This window comes from Condylura cristata, unplaced genomic scaffold (assembly GCF_000260355.1).
Source record: "Condylura cristata isolate star-nosed mole 26May11 unplaced genomic scaffold, ConCri1.0 scaffold00019, whole genome shotgun sequence".
NCBI classification, from domain to species: domain Eukaryota; kingdom Metazoa; phylum Chordata; class Mammalia; order Eulipotyphla; family Talpidae; genus Condylura; species Condylura cristata.
In genome coordinates this window covers 13,186,112-13,209,625 of record NW_004567120.1, presented here as the reverse complement: position 1 = coordinate 13,209,625, position 23,514 = coordinate 13,186,112, and the positions used below count along the sequence as shown (strand labels likewise).

The 23,514-nt window shown below is 48.6% G+C and overlaps 1 protein-coding gene across 1 annotated transcript in view; it reads left to right on the top strand.

The window, feature by feature from the left end:
- Window positions 1-9,557: 9,557 nt before the first annotated feature.
- The window catches only part of GLRA4 (glycine receptor, alpha 4), a 20,346-nt gene continuing 6,389 nt past the window's right edge, over window positions 9,558-23,514 (top strand). The window contains exons 1-7 of the mRNA XM_004685665.1: window positions 9,558-10,070; window positions 12,749-12,879; window positions 13,201-13,268; window positions 13,887-14,110; window positions 14,228-14,310; window positions 15,630-15,770; window positions 18,684-18,898. Of these exons, the coding sequence (XP_004685722.1) occupies window positions 10,000-10,070; window positions 12,749-12,879; window positions 13,201-13,268; window positions 13,887-14,110; window positions 14,228-14,310; window positions 15,630-15,770; window positions 18,684-18,898 (933 nt within the window). The 5' untranslated portion in view covers window positions 9,558-9,999. The remainder of the gene's footprint in view (window positions 10,071-12,748; window positions 12,880-13,200; window positions 13,269-13,886; window positions 14,111-14,227; window positions 14,311-15,629; window positions 15,771-18,683; window positions 18,899-23,514) is intronic.

Below are 23,514 nucleotides of genomic sequence, written 5' to 3'. Positions count from 1 at the left end.
GGAGTGAAAGAGACTTAAACTGTTTAAAATCACTTGTGTAAAGTCACCAATAGGTGGTAGAGCAAAGATTCAAACCCAGAGTCTGGTACAAAGCCTGCCCCTTACATAATTATTTTCAAAAGAGTTTTGGGAAAGACAATCCTGTTCTGACTCACTGAATGAGACTGGGGTCCAGGCAAGCCTTTCCACCAGCATTATTTGGAGATCTGGTCAATAAAAAGGTCCACTGGAGAAGGGGAGCAGAAAGAGGAGGAAGGAGCTATGCAGCCCTCCCTGTGAGCCTCCTCCCTCTTCAGACATTTAGTGCTGGCATACACTCGTTCTTTCATTCATCCAACACCTTTAGCAAGTGCTTCCCATGAGCCAGGATGCCCTCATCCTATCCATAGGCATCTGTGTTGTTTTGGAAAGGAGCAGTTTTATGAGGCCTGGTTCTCCACTTCACCAGCTCCGGGTCTTTTTCCTGTGCCTGCATAAAGTGGGCAACTGTGGAGACAGAGCCACTCTGATACTTCCCCGGAAACAAAAGAGTGGCAGAATTCTCCTAGAGGTGGGATGGGTCTGGGGTGCTAGGCTCCCTACCAACTCTAAGCAGTAGATAGAACCCAAAGCTGCCCCCAGGTGGCTTACATCCTGTGGTCAGAGACCCAGCCCTCTGGAGAACACAGCCTCAGCTTGTGACACGGATCTCTGCTATTGAGGCCTCTAGATTTTAAAGAACAACTCCACTGAGGCAACATTATTTTTTTTACTGTCATTTTTAAAATTTACTTTTTCTTATTTACGCATAAAAGAACTGGGGCGTAGGCCAGAGGTGCAGAGGGTGAGAGGATTCACCACAGAAACCACAGACAGAGTAGGTAAGAGAACAACCAGATTGACATACGCTACTGAGGGAAGCAGCAGGTGAGATAGGAGAAGTCTGCTGCACTATATAGGTCAACTACCTGGCCAGGGATCGAACTCAGGCAGCAGTGGCTGTCCATAACTTGACAGCATTGAGACTTTAACACCTGTGCCACCAGAGAAGCCCTGTCATTGTCATTATTATAGTCAGGCAGTGTAAACCCACCCGGGGTTGCCAGAGAAATGGGTTCCAAAGGTCAGGGATTAAAGAAAAATGGTTTGGGTTAGGTGATGGGGCGGATGCCTAGATATTCTAAGGAAATCCATTCATTTCTGTTTCTCCCTTCTCTCTCATCTTTGTCTGTTTGGGGATTTTATTTGTTTATGGTTAGAGGAGAATGAGTAAACCATGGAAGAAGCCACTTACGCGTGCATAATTTAACTGACTGGTGGCTTAATAAAAAGGGATGCCCTTGGCCCGCTGCTGATGTTTACTGCAAAGTAGCAAGTCAGGAAGGCCAGCTCACCGGGGTCTGTGCCCTGCTGGGAAGAGCTCCGGGCTATCAGGTGCAGTGCCAAGTGCCAAGGTGTGCACTTGTGCACCTTGTGGAGAGAATGCGGGAGTGTTACTGCATACAGAACAGAACAGAGGACTGCTTTGGGCTTTGGGTGAAAGGCAGTGATTTGATGAGGAACAGCTGGCTTGGGAATCTACGTGTCTGCGATCCAGTCCAAGCTATGCACCACAAAGCTAGATCACCTTGAGTCTGCCATTTCACCCTTTTGATCCTTCCCTTGACCTTCAAAAACAATAGATTGGACTTGACCTCTAATATGCTAGCCACTGCTAACATTCTATAACTTTGTGGTTTTGCATGAGATTTGAGGAGGATTCTAGTCCTTCATTTGCCCGGTGCGAGTCCCTCCTGTTGAATTTTGGTCTACTCCCCATTTCTCAGCACAGCAATGTGTTTCAGGCATCAAATGGAAGCCACGAGGCACTTCCATGCCACCTGCAAAGACAGTCAAAGCTGCCGCCTTCTCTTGGTGGAAAGCTGGGCCAAAGCTCTGCACAGAGACATCCGAGGGAACTTGAGTCAACTGCATTTTCCTTCTAGCGCAGCTCAGGCACAGCCCAGAGCTCAAAAGGACTGGTGGCCGGGGGTCAGGAGACAGGGGCCAGAACAGGAAGGAATCACATCAGAAAGAAAAATTCTGCTGTGTTCAACGGATCCTCTCACAAGGTGGGTACGACTTCACCATGAGCAAAGTTTGATTTAGAAGGAAGTATTGATTACGGGCTGGCTGTGCACTGTCCCTTCGTGCTTTAAGGATCCAATTTGTTCTCACGTGACTAGACCAGCCAGTGTGGCATGGGCCTGCCTGGCTTGTCTCCTGACTCAATGGCCAACTTGTATGACCTTTGGGGCAAAGGGCCTATTCCATGGCCAAGCTCTGAGAGTTGCAGACTGGAGAAAGTGCAGTTTCTTCCTACAACAGCCTCCAGAGTGATCTCTGGTTCCTTGTTTTTTCCTCTACTCTTCACTAACCTCTTGAGACCAGGGGGAACCACATAGCAGAATCAAATCCTCATTCTTCAAATGAAGAGTCCTATCCTTCCCTGCTTGGGCATTAGTAGAATTCAGTTCATCTCTGGAAGAGGAAACTCTAAACATGGCAATGAGTAGAGGTCTGGGTAGGTAAAGAACAGTGAAGAGGACAGAGCGTAGATGTGAAACAGGACATGAGACAAAGATTTAAATGTTTCCTGGACACTAACTACCAAGAGTAGCCTAGTGTCATCTCTGCTTGTCTATCTTACTGGTTGCCTTGAGTTTCACCAACTTGTAAGCAAAATATAGTTATATTTGGGGAAAGTGGATGTAGAATCAGATGGAAGATATAGTGAGTGAGGCTGAAAAGACAAAGATGGATGTGTTGTAGGTTTTCATTTCCCCCTCCTGCAAAATGGATCTAGGAAGGACCAACAAAAGCCAAGTCTGAAGCGAAGAGTTGAAATAAAGACAGTGTTGTATATTGATAATTGTTATGGACCTCACCAAGTTGGAATAAAGAATCTCCTCTACCTCTGAGATGGAAGCTGGAAGCACTTGAATGCCAGAGACATCTCTCGACAGCACAGCAACTAGAACCCTTTTCCAGTCTCCACAGGGACAAGAGAATCCCCGTTCTGAGTCGGGGGCTGAAGAGGATCCTTTAGTGTTATTAGAGTCTATGGCAGACTCCTTCCACACTTGGATTCAATCAATGTCATTACCATGAGCTATGGTTCCCCAGATACTGGCCTTCTTAGCACTGATTGACAGCTTCTCCGGAATGTGATCTCTGGTCTGAGACATATCTCTTTAGTTTAGCTTTCTCTGGAAATCTTCTGAGTGCTGTTGGTAGCTGCCTAGTCTGGGCTAGATTTTCAGCGAACTTTTTGCCAGAATCTGGGCCATCAAAAAGGGTCCACTTCAAATTGTCTCTCCCAGTAGCTCCCCCACTTTACCCCCCACCCATGCTTCCTGTTTTCTCCAGGGAGCATCTCTGGAGCACAAAATGTGGTGATCCTTACACAATGTACCTTCTAAAGGGTCCTCTTCTGCTGCATTCTGTCATTTCATAGGCCCAGTACTGTCTCCCCAGAGCTTTTGCTTAAGGTGATGCAAGTGAGCAACTTCCCTGGCTCTGTGCCACTGAAAATGTCAAGACCTCAGCATCCTTTTTGTCTCTCCTGAAACTGGACCATCACTGAGGCAGGTTGTACTGTGTTTGCAGTTGTAACACAGCACCTGCCTTTGACTCAGCAGGGGCACACTGCTGTGGAAAGTGAGGGGATTATAGAGCACGTGGGACATAATGCATGGCAGAAAGGCAATGTGAAGGTGACAGAAAGAAACTGACAATGGGCAGGAAGGAAAAGTCTGAGTTCTCAAAGCCCAACTCTCTCAGTGTCTAATGATGTTGCTGACACTGCAGGAGGGGGCGGCAGCAAAAGCTGGTGCGTGTGACCTGCTGGGGTTTCGAGCAGCCTGTTGTCTGATTAGCATCGCTGGTGACTCTTTAGGAGTGACTGCCATTGATTACAAGCTGTTGCCCTGGGCGATGTGCAGCATAACTTCATGACATGAGCTAACCCACTCTGCACAAAGAGAACTGGTTTGATTTGTCGCCTGACTTAGAGATTCTAATTATTCTGTATAAATGACTGTAGCTAAAAAGGCTCCATTAGTACAGTACATGTAGAAGCCCCAGCCACAAATCAAAGAGCAAGCTCTACCTGCACTAAGGATGAAACAGACCACTCATCACACCCACTGGGCATCAATCGACTTCAGCTCATGTCTGAACTGAACAGACCACTCATCACACCCCATGGGCATGCTCTTGGGCTTTAATTGCTGGCAGCAGGGACATCATCTTCAGACAATCAAGGGGAGCTCTGTACGTGTTCACAGGCACACTTGCGTATACTCAGACAGTGGTCGTCCCAGGAGATCTAAGTGAAGCTAGTTTGGCTTCTAATTCTCATCATATAACCTTTGCTTATTTAACTAGCCATTAACAATCCAAAGGGGTCTGATATCATCTCTGCTTCAGTCTGTCTCAATGCTCACCAACATCTGATCAGTGTCATCAGTCCAAATACAGCTTTTTGCATAATTTGACATAGTCGCCAACCAAATTTTTCCTTTCCTCAGCATCCAATGTCCTATTGCAATAGGCCGACAGATTGAGAAACTGAAAGAGAGGTAAAGAGGGAGGAAGGGAGAACAGAAGGGCAGGATAGAGAGAGAAATGCTAAATAATTGGAGACTACTTAGAATACATCACAGGAAGAGCCTGAGAGAGCTGTTAATCCCCCTAACTCTGTTAATTAGAAACCTACTGATTAGCCTTCACAGACAAATGTGTATGCAAGACAGAGGGATACTCACAGGAGTCAGACACGTTATTCTCTTTAAGGTCTAAGCTTCTTGGGAGGGTGTCTAACAAATGGTGTCCTATGTGATGTGACTAGCAGACAAATTCAGGGATGAATGGAAATAAAACTCATTCCTGCCTGCTGAAAATGAGTCTCTTTCTAAGCCATAGAATAAATACCCACTCAAATGCTGTGAGCAGCACGTGGGTCCCGCGGTAATGTGATGGCCCATATAGAACCTTCTTTGGGAAGGAATTACTGTCCCAGCATACTAGACTGTAAGCTACATGAGGGTATGAACTTTATTTGCTTTGTTCACCATTGTATCTCAAGTGCCTAGAATATCTGGTGTATGATTTGCATCCAGTAAATTTTGTTGAATATGAAGTTACACTCCCAAACATATATTTTTGTAGACAAATGACAGATGAAGAAAATTTTGAAGACAACCATTTTATTGAATGCATGCATTGGCAAAATTATGATCCATGCCACGCAGTAAAATGTTTATTCATGTTTCTAAGTCCCTTTACTCCTGTTTGTAAGAGCTTCACAGCTTCCCTAGCATGGATGATAGAAACCTCCAAATGAGTGGGAGATGTTCATGAGCACAGTCACAAGCAAAACCATTTTAGTGGAGACCTGTGACATGGTCTTATCATCCCTGAAAAGGAACACTTCCAAGTTGGAAGAGCCACGAGACAAGGTGAGTGCATGCAAACTGGAAACTTGCATCAAACTCTTGCACACCTAGTGAACTGCTTTCGAGTAGCTGATGGGAAGTATGATATTCTGAGAATCCAGAGAGGAGCCATGGTGTATACCTGGGTGCAATTCAACCCACCTTTTCTGGTCACAGCCCCACCTCTCTGTTGTCCGCTGGACACTAAACAGAGACCCCAGTAACACGGGAAGGAGCCTTGATCACTAGTGTTCTCCTAGTGCTGATGCTAGGTTAGCCTCTGAGGACTCGGAGAGAAGAACTTGCTAATCCCTCCACTGGCCTCCAAACTCAGATACCCCCAACTTTATTAGTAAAACCTGCACCTGAAATAGTCCATAAAAAGAAGGATGTCTGGTCATTGAAACATCAGCCTTAAGCCAGTCACTCTCCAGAAGTCTTAGGAAAGCACTGAGTACATTTCGCTCTTCTTCCTTCCTTCATCTGGTTAAGGCCCATGGGACTAACCACCACTGGTTACCAGCACACATACCAGGTGAGGCACTTGGTAGTGCTCCCTTAGAAGTGGAGCCCCAAGTTTTGAATAAACTGTCATATCCTTGGAGGCTGAAAATGACCCTGCAAAGAAAAACTCATACACAGCAAAAGAGGCTGCCTTGCTCCTTGGAGATCCAACTGAAATGCTCTGCTTCTTGTCAGCAGATTTTTAAAAAGGGCACCTGTCTTTTATTTCAAATGTCCCCTCCAACTTCTTACCCAATGCTTCAGAAAGTAGCTAATGCTCTGAGAATTTCCTCAGATTGTAGACACAGGTTACTGTTCCGTTCACCTCTCAGACTGATTTCTGCTTCAATATGTGTGGTAGGCCATACTGGGGGCTCCAGACCAGAAGGTTTCTTCAAATTCACCCCCAAAATCCAGCTTTAGAAGTCACTAAATTCACAAATGCATGTCCATTGCCATACAGGCACCCTGTCGTCGCTCAGGCTGAGGCTTTAAGAGTCCTGTCTGTGAGGCGGATTGCAGTGATGCTTTTCCTTGCACAAGGCTGCAATGTGACAACTCTTTCCTGGAATGAAACACTGATGAAAATGTGCTTAATCCATTTTTACAATCTCAGTAGTCTTTTCACAACAAAATAATTTCTTTCACCCTGACAGACTTTTTACCTAATGTTTCTCCACAACCTTGGTGCCACAACACAGCTGGTCCCCTGGACTATGTGGCAGTCAGCTGCCAATGAGGGAAAAGGCTCAAACAAGGTTATGGGGCAATTCTGGACACAACTGAGTCCAGAAAACGCTGAGGTCATCTTTAGAGTGTGACTTCCTGTTGGCAAGGAACTCTCCCATGAACATCTCCCCTGCCAGGCCAATTCCTAGGAGTGGCTTACCCAGTTCTTTGCCCCTCTTCCCTCCCTTCTTCTCTCAGAGTGTGCTTCCAGCACTCTAGGGAAGCCATACCCCCTCACCATGCCAGCTAGATATTTGCACATTGCTACAACTTCTTAAAAGAATCTATCCCTCCAGCAAGCTCTTCCTGTGATGTTCTCAACATTCAGGGGTCCCAAGCATATAGGACTGAGTCCAGGATATGGCCAGTCCCCAGGAGCCAATGACTTCCACTAGTCCAGAAGGCCAAAGACTCAGTGTGAGGTCATGGGACTGCAAGGGGCAAGGCAATGAAAACTGGTTCTTCGTTTGTCGGTATTCCCATCTCCTACTATCTCCATATTACATGCTAGCCCTCTGTCTGCAGGCCAGATGTATCATTCTTGTTTGACAGAGGCAGAAAAATGCAGAGACTCTGGGCTTAGGAAAGCGCTCTGGGTGCCCAACACATCTTTTTGAAAGAATGAGCACTAATTGCCTATGGAGCGCCAGGCTGTAGCTCTGCCCTGAGGCAGTTAGCAGTACAATTGGGCAGAGAGGCAGCTGGAAGGAGGGTGACTACGGCTGTGGAGAGGGCAGGGGAGGGTCCTATGAGAACACATTGAAGGGTCTTAACACTGACCTGAGATGGGCCGGGGTGGTGCACATTAAGAAGTCTTCCTTGAGAAAGTGATAAAAGAACTTAGTTCAGGAGGAGAAGTACTTGGGGTGGGGGGTGCAGAGGAGTGGTTTGGTAGGAGGAACATGTGAGACTACCTGGAACCTGGCAAGACAGGTGATTCTGAATATGTCTGTGGGGTGTGGGTGCCTGTAACCTCCGCCTGAGGTAGGGCAACAGGGAACAGCTGAGGCCAAGGCAGGGACACCATGAGGTTTGTCAGGGACCTGGTTAGACAGAGGGGACTAACACACACCCCCTGATCTCCCGAGGCTACAGATCTGCGCTGAGACATACTCTGTAAAGCTTGGTGCCTGCCCTTGGTCTGGGGACTGTGATGCTCATGGGAGACAAGGAAGGTGAGCAGGGGCAAGCAGTGTGGGAGACCTTTAGGATAATTAGTGTTATGTATTTATATTCTCTTTTAAAACATTTTATTTATTTATGCCTACAAGAACTGGGGTGTGAGGCGGGGGCCGGGGATGATGGTGGTGAAAGGATTCACCAGAGACAGAGTAGGGAGCAGAACAGGGGGATCCACTGAAATACCCTGCTGAGGGGAGCAGCAGGCAGGACAGGAGAGGTCTGCTGTGCAATGTGTGTCAGCAACCTGATGGGGGATCAACTGCAGTGACTGCAGAAATCTTCATAATGCTGCGCTTTAACCCCTGTGTCACCAAGGAGGTCCCAATATCTTTATATATCATTGGTCAAATCAGCATTATTTGAGGCTTGTGGTACTTCTAGCCCAATTCTAAAAGTCCTGCTCTCCCATCAATAGTGTGTAGTCCTTGAGATCGTTCCCTTTTTGGGTGCTTTTTAAATTCCTCTGTTCAATAATAACATGGCCTGAAGGGAGGTGCTCCATGTCCATTGTTTCCTTTCTGTTAGCCCCAGTCCCCACTGGGTCTCATAGAAAAGTGTGTGGTTCCCACAAACTCCTCTCTGGGGGTTGTGCTGGGGCACTGCAAGGCTCTGGGACATCCACCCCCTCCAAGACACACTCAGAACTTAACAGAGCTGCTAGGACGGCTTCCACGAAGAAGAAATGAAGCCCTTGGCTTCTCTGGGCTGTCATTTGGGAGGAGAGAGTGAGGAGGCTGAAAGAGATGAGAAGTTGAGAGAGATGAGAGAAAGGATGGGAAAGAGGTGGGGGAGACAGATCCAGAAGGAGACACAGAAAGAAACTGAGTGAGATGGAATGGGAGAAAGAGGAGAGGGGAGGGAAAGGGAAGAAAACGTGATGAATATAAAAGACTGAGGGAAGGAGACCGAAGAGAGGGCAAGGGGGAGGTAGAGGAACTTGGGTTTAAATGGTACCTGGGAAAGTTTGGGGGAAGGGAGCAGCAGGGGAAGTGAAGCTGGTGAGGCAACTGGATGCTGGCAGCCAACCGGCAGAGCTAAGGAGGAAGCAGCTGCCTCTGCCCGGCCCTCTCCTCCACCCAGAGCTCCATCCTGGTCCCCTCGACAGCTCTGAAGTTTGCAAAACCTGCTGTGCGCCAGGCCTGCGCCGCTAATGAAAGCTAGCCCTTCCCGCGCTGGGGGCTGGGGGCGGGATGCTGGGAAAGCAGGCTTCCAGCAGGCCCCAAGTTCACCAGCGCCGCGAGAGTGAGAGAAGCTGGCACGTCTACGGGGAGGAAGCAGAGGGGCAGGTAGACCTCCCGCAAGAGGACTGAGAAGTTGCCCCGTAGCACCCCTCCCTGTGTTGCCTCAGCCCAGAGGGCAGGGGGAGGGGGGAAACACCTTTGCACTTGGCCTCCTCCCGCCCGCTCAGACCTGCCGCGGTCAGCTGGAGAATACTCAGCGTCTCCACCAAAACCCTCTCAGGTCTTTTCCCCCTTAAAAGCATCATTAGGAATTAACAATTCGGGCCTGTCTTGGCTCCAGGCTAAAAAGGGGGGAGGGGGCAGCCGGGCAGCTGGCTTGTGCTCCTACCGTTAGAGTTAGGAGCTGGACTGTGTACCTCAGCCCTCTCCCAACGGCAGCAGCAGCCCAAGCTCCTCAGGCACACAGCACAGACTGCTCTGAACCCCTTTCCAGCTGCCAGCGGCTGTGCCTTTAAATTGCTGCTTTCGGAGGGTGCATCTGGGGGGAGGTGGGAGGGAGTGAAACATCTCCCTACCAGACTCCCTCCTCCCGCCCCTCCTGGACTCTCCAGGGTTTGGAGAGTGATTGCTGCCCAAAGAGAATCTCCTCCAGCTCCCACAGGCTGGCTGAGGCCCTCCGGATCCCCAGGCGAGCTCCGGATCCCCAGGCGAGCAGGGAGCAAGAGTCTGTTGGGCTCTCTGTGTCAGGATCATTCTAGGGAAAGAGTTCTGGCCCCTGACTGGATCACAGGGCAGAGAAGAGACCCGAAGAGCACAGCTCCCACCCCCAGCCAGTGGGCTCCTGGCAGCCCAAGTTGGAGGTAGGCTGGGGTCTTGGGGTGTCCTGCCCGGATATCCCGGCTCACCTTGGCAGCCAGGCTGAGAACAGGCACCAGGGTACCCGCGGAATGACAGCTCTCCTTCCTGCAACCCTCTCCTTCCTCCTCCTCTGGACCTTGCCAAGTCAAGTCCTCCTCAGGTGAGCAGAGTTGGGGCAGGAAGGAGGGGCAGGCCACACTGGCCGGCAGCAAGGGTGGCTGGCACACTTTCTTCTAAGTTTGCAAGAAGCCCACAGTCCAGAGGGTTCCAGGGGTGGACACATCCTCCCCAGTCAGGACCCTGGGGTCTTTCATGAGGGATGTCAAGAAGGACCCCTGGAGCCAGTGGGAAGGCTTCTGAGTGGATGGCAGCCTGCTGGCCCAAGCAGGCACTGGATAGCTGAGCCTGAGAGAGGAGGCCATGTATTCTGTCTTCCAGCCAAGTACTAGCTTGGCCACATACTGCTCGGATCTCCCCCACCAATGACACCAACATCCAGCAGCCCAAGGGGCTTCAAGTAACAGAGGGGTGCCTAGGAAGCCACATGAGAATGGAGCTGGGCTGACCAAATCGGGCCCCTGTGGTCACCGGTGCACACATGGCCGCTCACTGTCCCTGGAGGGGTGTGCTGCGGAGCTGTTTCCGGGGTTTGGGTGCAAGACACCGCTTTGGGCTCTCTATAAATTTTCCCCCACTTATTCTCACTTTCTCATTAGAGACCAGGAGCCCGACTAATTGGACAGCGTGAACGAAGGAGGGAATATGGCTGTGGCTTAGGTTGAGCGAGTCCTAAGAAGAACATCCCCAAGGTGGAGGGGGTGAGGGCCCCCCCCCCAACAGACACCGCCTCTTAATTCAAGCAGCACACCAGGATGGCAGCTTCAGGACATCCCTGGCAGGCAGGGGTGCATGGGGCGGTGGAGCCATGCAAGGACAGCTTGGTAGGAGCTTCTAGGACAGCACAGGCCGAAGGGGGCACCCAGCAGACTTTCCCGGAGGGGAGCTGCCTAGAGACCCAAGCTTCAGCCCCATTCTTGGGTCCTACAACAGGGCTTGGGGCCCAAGACAGCTGAGCTCACAGGCTGCCCCAGGCCCCTGGGACAGGGGCTGGGGGTTGGGGGGGGGGCAATGGCCTCAGAACGGGGCTGAGGATGGAGGTGGGGTCTGGCTGTTGCGTGGGCAGGGCCACGTAGCCCACCAGCAGGCAGATGGCACATGGCCAGCAGCAGCACTATGGACACCCACTTCTGCTTGCTCCAGTGTCACAGCAGCTCCCTTGGATTTTCAGTGCCTGCTTAGACCACCTGATCTGGTCCCAAGCAGCCTCTGGCCTAAGAGCTTCCTCCTGCTGGGGGTGTTCAACAAGGCAGGATTCTCAGAGGTCAGTGTGAAGCTGCCACTGATCTTCTCTCACTCGGGTTCCTCGGCAGGACACCCCAGGCTTCCTGACTCATAGTACTGTGATAGATGGACCTATCTTGACATCTATAGTTCCGGTTCAAAGTTAGCTTTGGCGTCTGCTAGCTGTGTGGGTCTGAACAAGTCACTTCATCTTGCTCATCCTCAGTCTTCTCATCCATATAGTGGGACTAAAATAACAATATCTGAGAGGAGTGATGTAAAAACTAAACCTGAGTAAGCATCTAGCACGGTGCTTTACCTATTGTTTTTGGCTTTATACTTATTATTCTATTGATCACTGGGGAAAGGGGGCCCACTGCCCGCAGAGCACTGGACCCAGAAAGACAGCAGCTGCTCTGCCTCCTGGCCCCAGGATACAGCAGCAGCTACAGCAGTAGACCATTGAGCTCTAGCCCCTGGCACAGTGCTGATGGTGAGATGGAGCGGGAGGCACAAGGCCATGCAGGAATCTAGCATGAACTGGGGGCCCTGTGCCCAACCCCCGCACCCACCCTTGCCCTCAAGGATTTCTGCTCCCTCACCTGTCTGTAGGCTGTGGAGCAGGTGTGCAGGCATAGGAAGGAGCTTTACTGCTCTCGGAGGGGATCTTATCAGGGACAGGGGGGCTCTGGCCTACAGGTTATGTCAAGTCACACGGGGGCCCCTCTTCAAAATCAAGCTGTTATTGGGTAGAGGTGGCAATTGGTCTTCTTCACTTGGCCACTGTCCCAGAGGCTTTTTCATGCCCCCAGAACCCAGCTTCCCCACCTGTTATCACCATAACTGTAGCTGCCGCAGCCGTGAACTGAGATCCAGCTCACAGCCTGGTTTCCTGTTGGAGCAAATGCCAGAAGCCCAGCCTTCTACCTAGGCCCTAGCTCCTGAGGCCCTCAGCAAGAGGCCACGCAACTGACAGCCCCTCTCAGGGATACTTACCATCCTGGAGCTTTTCCTTTCCTGGGCTGGTCTAGGAAGGTAAAATACAGCAGCCACATCGCTCCCACTGAGTTGTGGGAGTGCTGATGGCGAGATGGAGCGGGAGGCCCTGCTTTGACTGCTTTCAAAGCACCTTCAGAAAGAGCACATGGCCACAGGCCTCGGTTTTGGGTTGGAGGCCTGATCCTGCCACTCGGTAGCTTCGAGCCTCTGGGCACATCACTTCTCCTTTGGCAGCCTCAGTTTTCTCATCCATAAAATGGGGATAACAGTCCTCGCCCCATCATTTGTGAGAGTAAGAAACACTTTTCTAGGGTGAACTGCTCAATGCCACGTTAGCTTACAGCTGGTTTTTTTCCTCCTCATTTCACAAATAGGCACCCAAAACCTATCTTCTCCCATCTTGCTTGACAATGTGTTGGGTCAGGGAAGGTAAGGGTCTGGGTCTGGGATAAATGCAGATGACATCTGGTCTCAGACCTCTTTACCTTGCCTGTCTAGGGTGGCCTTGGCCAAAGAGGAAGTCAAATCTGGGACCAAGGGTTCCCAGCCCATGTCCCCCTCTGATTTCTTGGACAAGCTTATGGGGCGAACATCTGGATATGATGCCAGGATTCGGCCCAATTTTAAAGGTAAGAAGCATTTACCTTACCAGAAAAAACTCTTCCTCCTCCCCCATCCCTTTTGGCGATACACTACCAAGTTGGCCGGCACTGTCGGCCACTAGCAAAGGAGGCTGAAATTTGGGGGTTAGCTCACAGCTCAGAAGGCTCCTCCCCTCCCTGTTGCCCATGAACCTGCATAACTTCTCCCCACGAACTCCCTGTTGCCCACGAACCTGGCACACCTTCTCCCAGCAGTGCCCTGGCTTCAATCTCAGGGAGAGAGTCCTGGAACCTACTCCTGGTTTTCTGGAATGCCCTGCCAATATGGCTGTGCTTTGCTACCCTTAGGTCCGCCTGTGAACGTGACCTGCAACATCTTCATCAACAGCTTTGGCTCTGTCACTGAGACGACCATGGTAAGGAATCTCCCTGTTTCCCACTGCCTTACTACAGTTTGAGTGGGAAAAACCTACTTGCTAGCCTATCTTTCCTCCCTCTGCTATCCTTTTCCATTGCCATGGTCATGGCTAAAGTCTGAGGTTGGTCACTGGAAGTATATGTTTCCCCAGCCCAGGGCTACCGGGACTAATGGCTAAGGGAGTAGTTTGATGCAGAGTACCTGCTTTGGGAGCAGGCAAGCCTGGGTGCAGTCCTGACTCTTCCATCTAGCAGTTGGGGGATCCTAGACTGGTTACTTAAGTCTGTCCCTGTCCCAGTTTGTTTGTCTGTAAAATGGGGATCACGCTGGGTATGATCTTCACTTCACAGGGTTGGTGTGAGATTTTCGTGAGATGATGCATGTAAATAAAGCACTTAGCGGAGTGTGTGTGGCACATCGTAGGTGCTTAATCAATATCTTTTCTCTTCCCATCTTTGCCATGTGAGCCAAGGCAGGCTCCTTCTCCATTGAAAAAGGCCCACCGCCTCTGAGAAATATTGCCAGCATGTTCTCATTGTGCTGCTTCTGCCCTTAGAGGCTTGCTGGGTACCTGGCTGGGTGCTCCCTCTGACAACTCATCTTTGCACCCTCCCAGGACTACCGGGTGAATGTCTTCTTGCGACAGCAGTGGAATGACCCTCGCCTGGCCTACCGAGAGTACCCCGATGATTCATTGGACCTGGACCCCTCCATGTTGGACTCTATCTGGAAGCCAGATCTGTTCTTTGCCAATGAGAAAGGGGCCAACTTCCATGAGGTGACCACGGACAACAAGTTACTGCGCATCTTCAAGAATGGGAATGTGCTCTATAGTATCAGGTGCATGTTTGAATGGCCACAAAGAAACCACAAAGAGGCTGAAGGGTGGAAGGAGGGTCCCCTGTGTGGTGCTGGGCTCCTAAGCCAATGTCATGTCTCTCTTACTGTCCCTGCCAGGCTGACCCTCATTTTGTCCTGCCCAATGGACCTCAAGAACTTTCCCATGGACATCCAGACATGCACGATGCAGCTGGAGAGCTGTAAGTGTCCTGAGGGAGTTGTAGAGTAGAGCATAAGAACACTCGCTTAGTTAACCTCATTCCGTGATACTGCAGACTGGAAAGCTGCAAGCCAGAGTGGAGAGGGACCACCCCTGCACACTCAGTCTTGCTCACATCCCACCCTCTGTGTTTCATCCGCATGCTGTTTGCTGGCTGATTATTCCAAAGGGGACATCGGGTGGGAAGGTGCTTGCTCTGGTTGTGGGGAGGGGGGGCAATCTGAAAGGCACCTCCTCTGCCCACAGTTCCTGAAATAATTCTACCTCTACTCCCCCCGAGTTAAGATACTGCAGCTGCCTGTAAAAAATGGCAGAGTTGGCATAATAACGTGACATGAGCATGCATGATGTTTGTGGAGAGGAAGGAGAGGGCAGTTCTAGGTAGAAGATAGTGCCCCAGGACAACATGGAGCACGGGCTTCACTAAGCAGGGGCAGCCTGAAGGTGCTGTCCAAGTGCAGAGGAGCCAGAGGGGGACAAGGCTGGGCCACCACCTGTGTCCATTCCTTTGCCGTCTCCTGAGTAACGTGAGACAGTGAGATCAGGAGAGGCCAGGTCCACATTCCCTTCCTCCCCTCCCCAACTCTGAGTAGTATATGGAGCATTTTACAGAAGGGGAAGTGACTTGCTCCAAGCCACACAGCTACTCTGGGTCAAAATCCTACACGGTCTGTGAGCACCTATGTTCTGCTCCATTTCTACCCAACATGGTCTTGTGTGTGGCAGGAGCCTCGCACGCTGCCAGCCATCTGTGAGCAGTGGGGCATATTTAGATGTTAGCTCTCAGTGTGTCCCAGTTCAGAGCCCTGATGAGGATTCTGTGGTGCACACATCATTGCATGCATGACTGACAAGGTATAAACAGCTCTCGCCACCCTGGGGTAAGGTGGCAGAAGCCTAGTCCTGAGGCTGGCTCAGCTGAAGACATGTGGTAGGCACACGCGCTCGCTCCCCCGGACTTGAGATGTGGCAGGAGGTTCCCAGCTGGGTTCCTTGGCATCTTTCCAACCCTTTTGACCTGTTTTCTCAGCCTGCCAGAATAATTTCTCTTTGAACCTTTCTGAAGCTAGAGACTTAGAAGGGGAAACGTCTGGAATCTCTGGTTTGCCCACTTAAAATGGACCCGTAGACAGTGGGCCAAGTACCCTCTTCAGAAAGGCTTCCCTTCTAAGATGAGCATGACGTACCGAAAACCCAGGCTTTCCCCTTTACCTGTTCTTCCCTCCCACTTGCAACCCTCTCCCTAGCTGCATCCAACGCCCACACTCTGCAGCCCTCTGCCATCTCTGTCACTTTCAGTTGGCTACACCATGAATGACCTCGTGTTTGAGTGGCTAGAAGATGCTCCTGCTGTTCAGGTGGCTGAGGGACTGACTCTGCCTCAGTTTATCTTGCGGGATGAGAAGGATCTAGGCTATTGTACCAAGCACTACAACACAGGTAATAATAATAATAATAAACCAGGGTTTATTAATGGGCGTGAGTCACAGGTGGTTCTCTGGACAGGAGGGAGGGAAGTCAGTCTTTACTGAAGGTACAATCTGCCGGAAGTGGAACTAAGGCCGCCTTGAGATGCCTTATCTTCTGTGGTAAGGATGAGCAGGCCCATTTCTCAGAAAGGGAAACCGAGGTTCTAAAAGTTAAATCAATTTTCCAAGTCATACAGTTAGTAAATGACTGATTTAAAATTCCAATTCACCAGTCTAACTCCAGCATGCATGCTTTTGTCCCCATTACACTACACAGCAGAAAGGAACCTGTGCCTGTGAGTTGCAGGAATGTCCTACCTTTGGGGGGGAGGGGCAATTTCATGTGGAAGGCAAGGAATCGAGATCTGAGAGTAGGCAATGGCTGCACTGAACTGGAATAGGCCACAGGGTGCCCACTGGCTGCCAGATTGGCACCACTAGCCATTCTCAGGAACTGTTTGTTTTCCCAGATATGAAAAGTGAGCCAGGAAGTGCTGAGGGGCTACTTTTCCAGCCTAAACACCTGCCCCCTCCTACTGCACCCCTCCACGGCTTACCTAAGAGCCACTAGTTCCTTCAGTTCCCTGGTGGTATAGCCACCACGAGCTGTGACGCTGAGATAGAAGCTACAGGCTGAAGAGGGGAGACCTTCTGATGGTGTGCTTCTGGTGCCACCCTATGAATATGTGTATTTGTATATGTGGAGGTGTAGGGAATGGGAAGAGGAATGGGCCATTGAATTTAGAATATACTTGTGGGTGTGGAAATTGTTATCACCTTTTGGAGGGCAGAAAATAGCAATTTGTATATAAGTCAGCAGTTGTCAAACTTTGGTGTGTTTGTATTCCATTGAGGAAGCTGTTTTGTTCATTCTGGGTCTCTGCTGTTCAGAAATTCTGATTGCTTGTACTTGGAGTTGATCCCCAGAAATCTTCATTTGAATAAGTACCATGTGGACTCTGATATAGGTAGTCCAGAGGCATATTTTGAGAAACTTTAGAAGATAACATTTTGACCCTATCTGTTGATCTAGTACTCCTATTCCTTGAATTTATTATAAGGAAATATTTCAAAATGTCATGTTGACTTTAGACCCCAAGCACCTTCCTGGCTCACCATTTATACTAGCAAAACTTTGGAATGGTTCTAAATATCCACCAGTAGAGCAGAAGTTAAGTAAATTACATGGTGCACTTACTTAGTGGAATATTACCCAGGCATTAAAAAGGACCCGTAAAACGTGTTTCTATCAACATGAAGAAATGCATGTGGAAAAGGCTAAGATTCAAAGTTATATATACAGAATGGTTATATTGTGGTAAAAGAAACAAACCAGAAGTGTATGTTTAAAAATCCTGAAAAGCAACACAGAATGTGATACAATAGATGAGAGCAAGAACTTTGGAGTAAGGGTTGAATTTGATTTCTGGCTTACCACTTACTAGTTGGGTTCCCTTGAGAAACATAACTTAATCTCTTTGATCCTCAGTATCCCTAGTTGTAAAACAGGAATCATTTACTTGCCCCAAAGAGTTGCTGAGGTATTTAAATGAGACAAACTACATAAAATAGGGGTACTTAATAGGAGCTTGATAAATGTGAGCTTAAGAATATTATCAGTTCTCTATTTTTCACTTTTTCCCTGTACTAAGCAAATGCTAATATTGAAATTTGATATGAAGCCACTGCAAAAACAACCAAAAAAAAAAAAAAAGGAAGGAAAGAAGGGGGAAGGCAGGGAGGAAGGGGTGAAGGGGAAAGTGAAGGAGGGAGGGGGGAAGTATAGACGGGAGAGTAGAAGGAAGGCAGGAAAAGAGGGAGGGAGGGAAGGAAGGAAGAAAATAGTGACACCTATCAAAGTCATGTCTTGGCGAGAAGTTTGGAGTAGGGTGAGGTGGGTGAGGTGGTCTCACGGCAGTAGGAGATCACAGCTTCCCACTGCATGAGAAAGCCAAAAATCACTGATGAAATGTCTAGCCTCAAGGAGTCAGAAAGGCTTGCTAAGAGCAAGCCCGGGCCAGAATAAACTAACACTGCAAGCATCCCTCCATTTTGGCTTTGGTTATCCTGAAGCCCCTGCTGCTGGGATAAACTTTAAGATAGTGCTCTCTTAGCCTTGGGGCATGGAAAACAGGGTAAAGTGAAGATGGCTGGCACAGGAGGCAGAGTACTGGTACATGTACCTGGGGCCAACACACTTTTGTTGGTGGAACAGCCCCTTCCTCTGCCTGCTGCTCTAGGAGAAGGGTGCCGCCTCCAGGGCTCATCTCTAGGCCCATTGTTTCCAGAAGTTTGCTCGCTGACTGTTCTCACTTGTTTAAGCCACAGGCAGTGTTGATTTCAGTGAATGCTTGGAATCAGGAAGCTGCTGGGGCACCAGCCACCCCAAGCAAGGTTTCTAAGGTTTAAGTGGAGTCTTAGTCATTGCTTCATTAATAATGATAATAGTACCAGCTACCTTTGTGTTTCACATCTCGATTCCCATTTAGTCCCTACCTTAGACCAACAATGGAGCTGATGTATTACAGGCAAGGAATCTGAAGCTCAAAAACTTGGCACCTTGCCTGAGGTCACACAGCTATTAAATGAAAGGTTCAGGATTCAGTCCCAAGCAGTCTGGTTCTGGAGTCCTCCTCTTAATTCTTTTACTGTCATAGGAAAAGAAGTACTGGAACAAGAGGCCAAGTCCTTGATGGTGGCTCTGGGGGCTTCCCCTATACCTATGCCTGGTGTTCCTTGGGACCATTTAGAAAGGTTCATTTATTGGCCTGACTAAGGTACCCAGAGCTGCTGGCCCGCAGAGATAACTCTACCTCAGTCTTCCTCTCAGTTTCAGCTGCAGACTGGGAACCTGGGGCCTGATACCTCACCTCTCTCCTTGCAGGGAAATTCACCTGCATTGAGGTAAAGTTTCACCTAGAACGACAGATGGGCTACTATCTGATCCAGATGTACATCCCCAGTCTCCTCATCGTCATCCTGTCCTGGGTCTCCTTCTGGATCAACATGGATGCTGCGCCTGCCCGCGTGGGCCTAGGCATCACCACGGTGCTCACCATGACAACGCAGAGCTCTGGCTCCCGAGCCTCCTTACCTAAGGTGAAGAGACAGGCAAGGGAAACTGCTTGCTGTTCAGTTCCCCGTTTCCCATTCATCCCAGTCCTTCCTGCTCACAATTTCCCTAGGATCTAAGGTAGAAGTGCCACTGAGCAAAAGCAGGTGACCCACACTCTCGTCCCCCACAACATACTGCCACTAACATCGTGAACAATGTGGAAGCCAAGGTGGCATATGCTGTTTGCCCAGGGAATGAAATGAGTACAGACAGTGCCTGGCTAATTTTTCACCAGAAATTACTAGCATGTCTACACTCAAAAGACCACTAAGGAGCAGGAAGCCCCCCCCCACCTTGCTCATGGTACAGCTGAGGAAACAGCCCAGAAAGTTAGACTCACCTGTCGAGGTGATGCCCCCAAGACACAAAGAAATGAACTACTATTACAAAGAACTCCAGAGACAATGTCCATTCTTCTAGGGAGAGAAAAATTTGAGCCACAAATAACGATTAAAATCAGTGGAATCCAGTTGTCTAGGACCTGGTGATAGCTTGGTTAAACGGAGGGATTTGTGCTGATAGGACTGGGATCAGATTCTCCCTACCTCCTGTCTTCTTGTTGGAAATAGAGAGGTCATCTCACAGCTTTACAGGGAGCAAGTCCATTCATCCCCTCCATAAATATTTATTGAGCAATTATTATGTGCCTGGCTCTGAACTAGGGAATGGAGAAATAATTGGAGGTAAAAGCAAGTGTAAGTTCCTGTGGACCTTACAAGGGATATATTCTTTCATCTCTGATGGGAGCCAGGTCCTGTGATTTCCTGCCTGCCAGTTCTTATTCCAAAGAGAACATTTTCTGGGGATAAAAATTGGGCAATCTAGACATCGATGGTGAGCTTACAGATTGGCTGTAGGAAGCAGAGTAGTGATTAAGTGTAGATTCACATCAGACAGATTTCAGTTTAGTTCCCAGCCTCAGCATTACTGATGTGGACCTTAGTCTCTAGCCTCTCAATCTCCTGGTCTGTAACATGAGAATATTACCTTTTCCATGTAGTTATTCAAGGAAATAAATGAGATAATCTATTAACCCAAAGAACTGATTGGCATATAATAACCACTCAATAAATGTTAAATATTGCTGTAATTATTAGGTGTCAGAGTGTAAAGGACTGAGGGTTCCCAGTTGTTTTTGAGATGCCTTCGAGAAAACCTGGAGGTAGTCCCAAGCCCTCTGTGGATACATGGCAACAAACTTCAAATTAGAATCAGGTGTCCCAGAGGCAGTTGTCAGACTCATTTTCTATAAATGTTTCCTAAATGGACAGTGACAGTGAAGGGGCTAAGGACTTCAGAAGGGCTGTCTGATCAGGATGTGCTGTGATGGCTGTGTTGTGGTAATGGTCTTGTATGAAGAACAGAGGCAGGAATGTAGCTCAGACCTAGAATCCTGGATCACTGTCACTGCAATGCAAAGGAGATTCTTCACCTCTTCAAGAAGTAGTTACAATTTATGCCTATTCTTGCCAAAAGAAGTTCCTTTATTAGTCCTTTCTGTTTGAAAGCACAGTCCTGCTCCCAGAAATCACTTGGCTTTTTTTCATTTGGAAAAAAAAATGGAATTTATTGGAACATTGTTTGGACTATTTGTGCTTTCTCAGTAGATTTTGATGACCTTTCTGGACACTCATTGGCACATACCCCTAACTAAATAGCCCCACAGAGCATAGGATTAAATATGCCAAGGGACCTTCTACTGACTCTTGTATCTGTGCAACATTGGATTTGGTGGAAGCTCAGGAAACAGGGCCAAGCCAGGGATTTGTGATAACCACACCAATCCCGTCACCCAGCAGAATTCTAGAGTCAGGACGAGAGAAACAGAGGCTCAACATGTAAGGGTACCCAGCTGGGATGACCACTCCATTTTCCCAGGGAACGACTCCTTTGCTCTTATAGGTGCTCCCAAAGGAACTGACTGCTGTCTTTTTGCCAGACTCTTGATCTGTACAACTGCAGATGGCTCGGTACAAAATGGAAGTTTCTATTAGAAATTGATAAAACTGACCTAAACTTACAGCAGGGACGAGGGACCCAATTCTCAATATCTTGCAATCCAAATGACCTACAGCTCTTGGGGCAGATATGGCTAGAGAGCAAGCAGAGACAAATATATTACTGGTCCAACAACCCATCCATCCACCTACCTACCCACCCATTCATTCACGTAGTTAGGATGTGACACTCAGCTACCCACTGAGGATAGAACAGTGAACATAATAGAAACAGTCCCTTCTTCCAAAGAGCTCACTGTCCAGTGAAGGAAATGGCCAGGTATATTTGATGGGTGCTAAGGAGTACAGGTAATATGGTACATTGAGCAGGGACAATCCACCCAGGCTGGGATGAGTGGGGGACAGCTTCTCCTATAGGTGGTATCCAAAGCAAATGTTTAAGTAAGTTATCAAGATAAAGGAGACAGAGAGAGATTCTCCTTGAGAAACTACTAAAATAGTTTACCATGGCAGAGTCATCAGCTGCAATGTGAGATGAGGCTCAAAAAGTAGGCAGGGGCCTGCTGTCATGCTGAGGTAACATGGATTCTATCACGAGGGGAGTGATTTATATTTTGGAAACCAAACTCTGGCTCCTATTTAGAAAACAGTCTCTGTGGCAAGAGTAGGTGCAGGGAGACCACTCAGGAGGGGTTGTCCTTCAGCTAAGATAGGAGAGTGAGTAGACAGGTTCCAAAGCGATTTAAGGTGCATTGCAGACATACTGGTTCACACGGCTTTCTTCCTTAGTCCTTGTCTTTGGATGGACCACACTCTAATTGCCTCATTATTGATCTACGCAGCAGTTATTCAACATCCCTAGGGGCAGTGAGCACAGAGATGTTGCATGAAATAGGTGGCAAAGGGGATCCACCAAGAGATACGTATTTATTTTTTTTAAGATTTATTTATTTATTCATACATAACTGGGGTACAGGCCAGAGATGCGGAGGGTGACAGGATTCACCAGAGACAGAGTGGGGAGCAGAACAGGCAGATCGACGAAGTACACTGCTGAGGGGAGCAGCAGGCGGGTCAGGAGAGGTCTGCCACGCCATGTGGTCACCTCCGGGGCAGGCGGGGATCGAACTCATGCGGAAGCGGCTTAAGCTTCTTAGTGCAGTGCCTTAACCCGCTGCGCCACCAGGCAGGGCCCTATTTATTTATTTTTTAATAAATCATTATATCATCTTTCATTTTTATAAAATATGATTTCCCCATGAAATTCCCACCACCAATTCACCTATACACCATCACCATATGTGCTTGTCCCACTCCTGTCCTGATCCTTCTTCCTCCTCATCCTCTATAGAATGTCTCTGATAATTTTGATTTTTAATTTATTATAGTTACTTTTTTTTCTGATTCCTTAGTTAGTTTTCCTACATTCCTCTTATGAGACCATTCGATATTTTTCTTTTCTTTCTAGCTTGTTTTACTAAGCATAATCCCTTCCAGCTCCATCAGTATTACTGCAAATGGCATGAGTTTATCCCTTTTGATTGCTGAATAATATCCCATTTTGTAAAGATACCATAGCTTCTTGATCCAGTCATCTATATTTGGGGCATTTGTGTTTCTTCTATAGCTTACCTATTGTAAATTGTGCTGCAATAAATATATGGGTGTATGTGTGCTTTTGAATTAATGTTTTTGTGTCTTTGGGTAGATTCCTAGGAGTAGAATTACTGGATCATAGGGAAGCTCCATTTTTAGCAGTTTGAGAAACATCCAAATGATTTTCCATAGTGGTTGGACCAGTTTGCATTCTCACCAGCAGTGTAGGGAGCAGAGCAAGGTTTCTCAACCATAGCTTTATTATCATTTGGGGCCAGCTATTTCTTTGATGTGGGGGTACAGTGTGGGAAGGCAATCCTGTGCATGGTATAATGTTTAGCAGTGCCCCTGGTCTTTACCCACTAGATGGCAGTAGCTACCACTACCATCCCAAATTGTGAGATCAAATGCCCCTGCTGGAGGGCCGTGGGGGTAAACTCGTCCCTGGTTAAGAAACACAGAGGTGAAAGGTTTATCATACAGTGAGGCCCACTCCTTCCCTGGAATCTGCAGCCCCCTCACTTCCAACAGAGAAGAGGCTGCTAAAAGAAATCCTTCAGCTGAGGGCTCCCTGGGTGAGCACAGCAGATCAAAACTACATAAGGATGTGATCTGGTTGAGGAAGTAAAAGGGCTTGAGTTCTGTGTCCCTTCCTGGCCCCACCAGGCCACAGACTTGCTCCAAGAGAGGTGAGTGTTCAACCAGGAGAAATGGGAGAAAAGTACTTCAAGCCTGCTAAGGTAGGCATAGGCATAGAGGAAGACACTGAGATCTGGACAGGCAGGTGCCCACAGTGCTTTGAGGGGACTCCATAACCATAGTTGGGGGGGGGCGCTCCCTAGGGACCCCCTGTCTGGTGCTGTTCTCCAGTGTGAGATGAGGCCCCAGCTCACCACTGACCTCAGTTCCTCATAGTAGGTTCTCTCACGAAGAGCATCAGGGAAGACCACAGGCCAAGGGTAGAAGAAGGGAGGTGGGAAGGAAGGAACTCATAGTCTGATGTCGACACTGCCGCTTAGGTAAATGGTAGTGCCATCATATTAAAA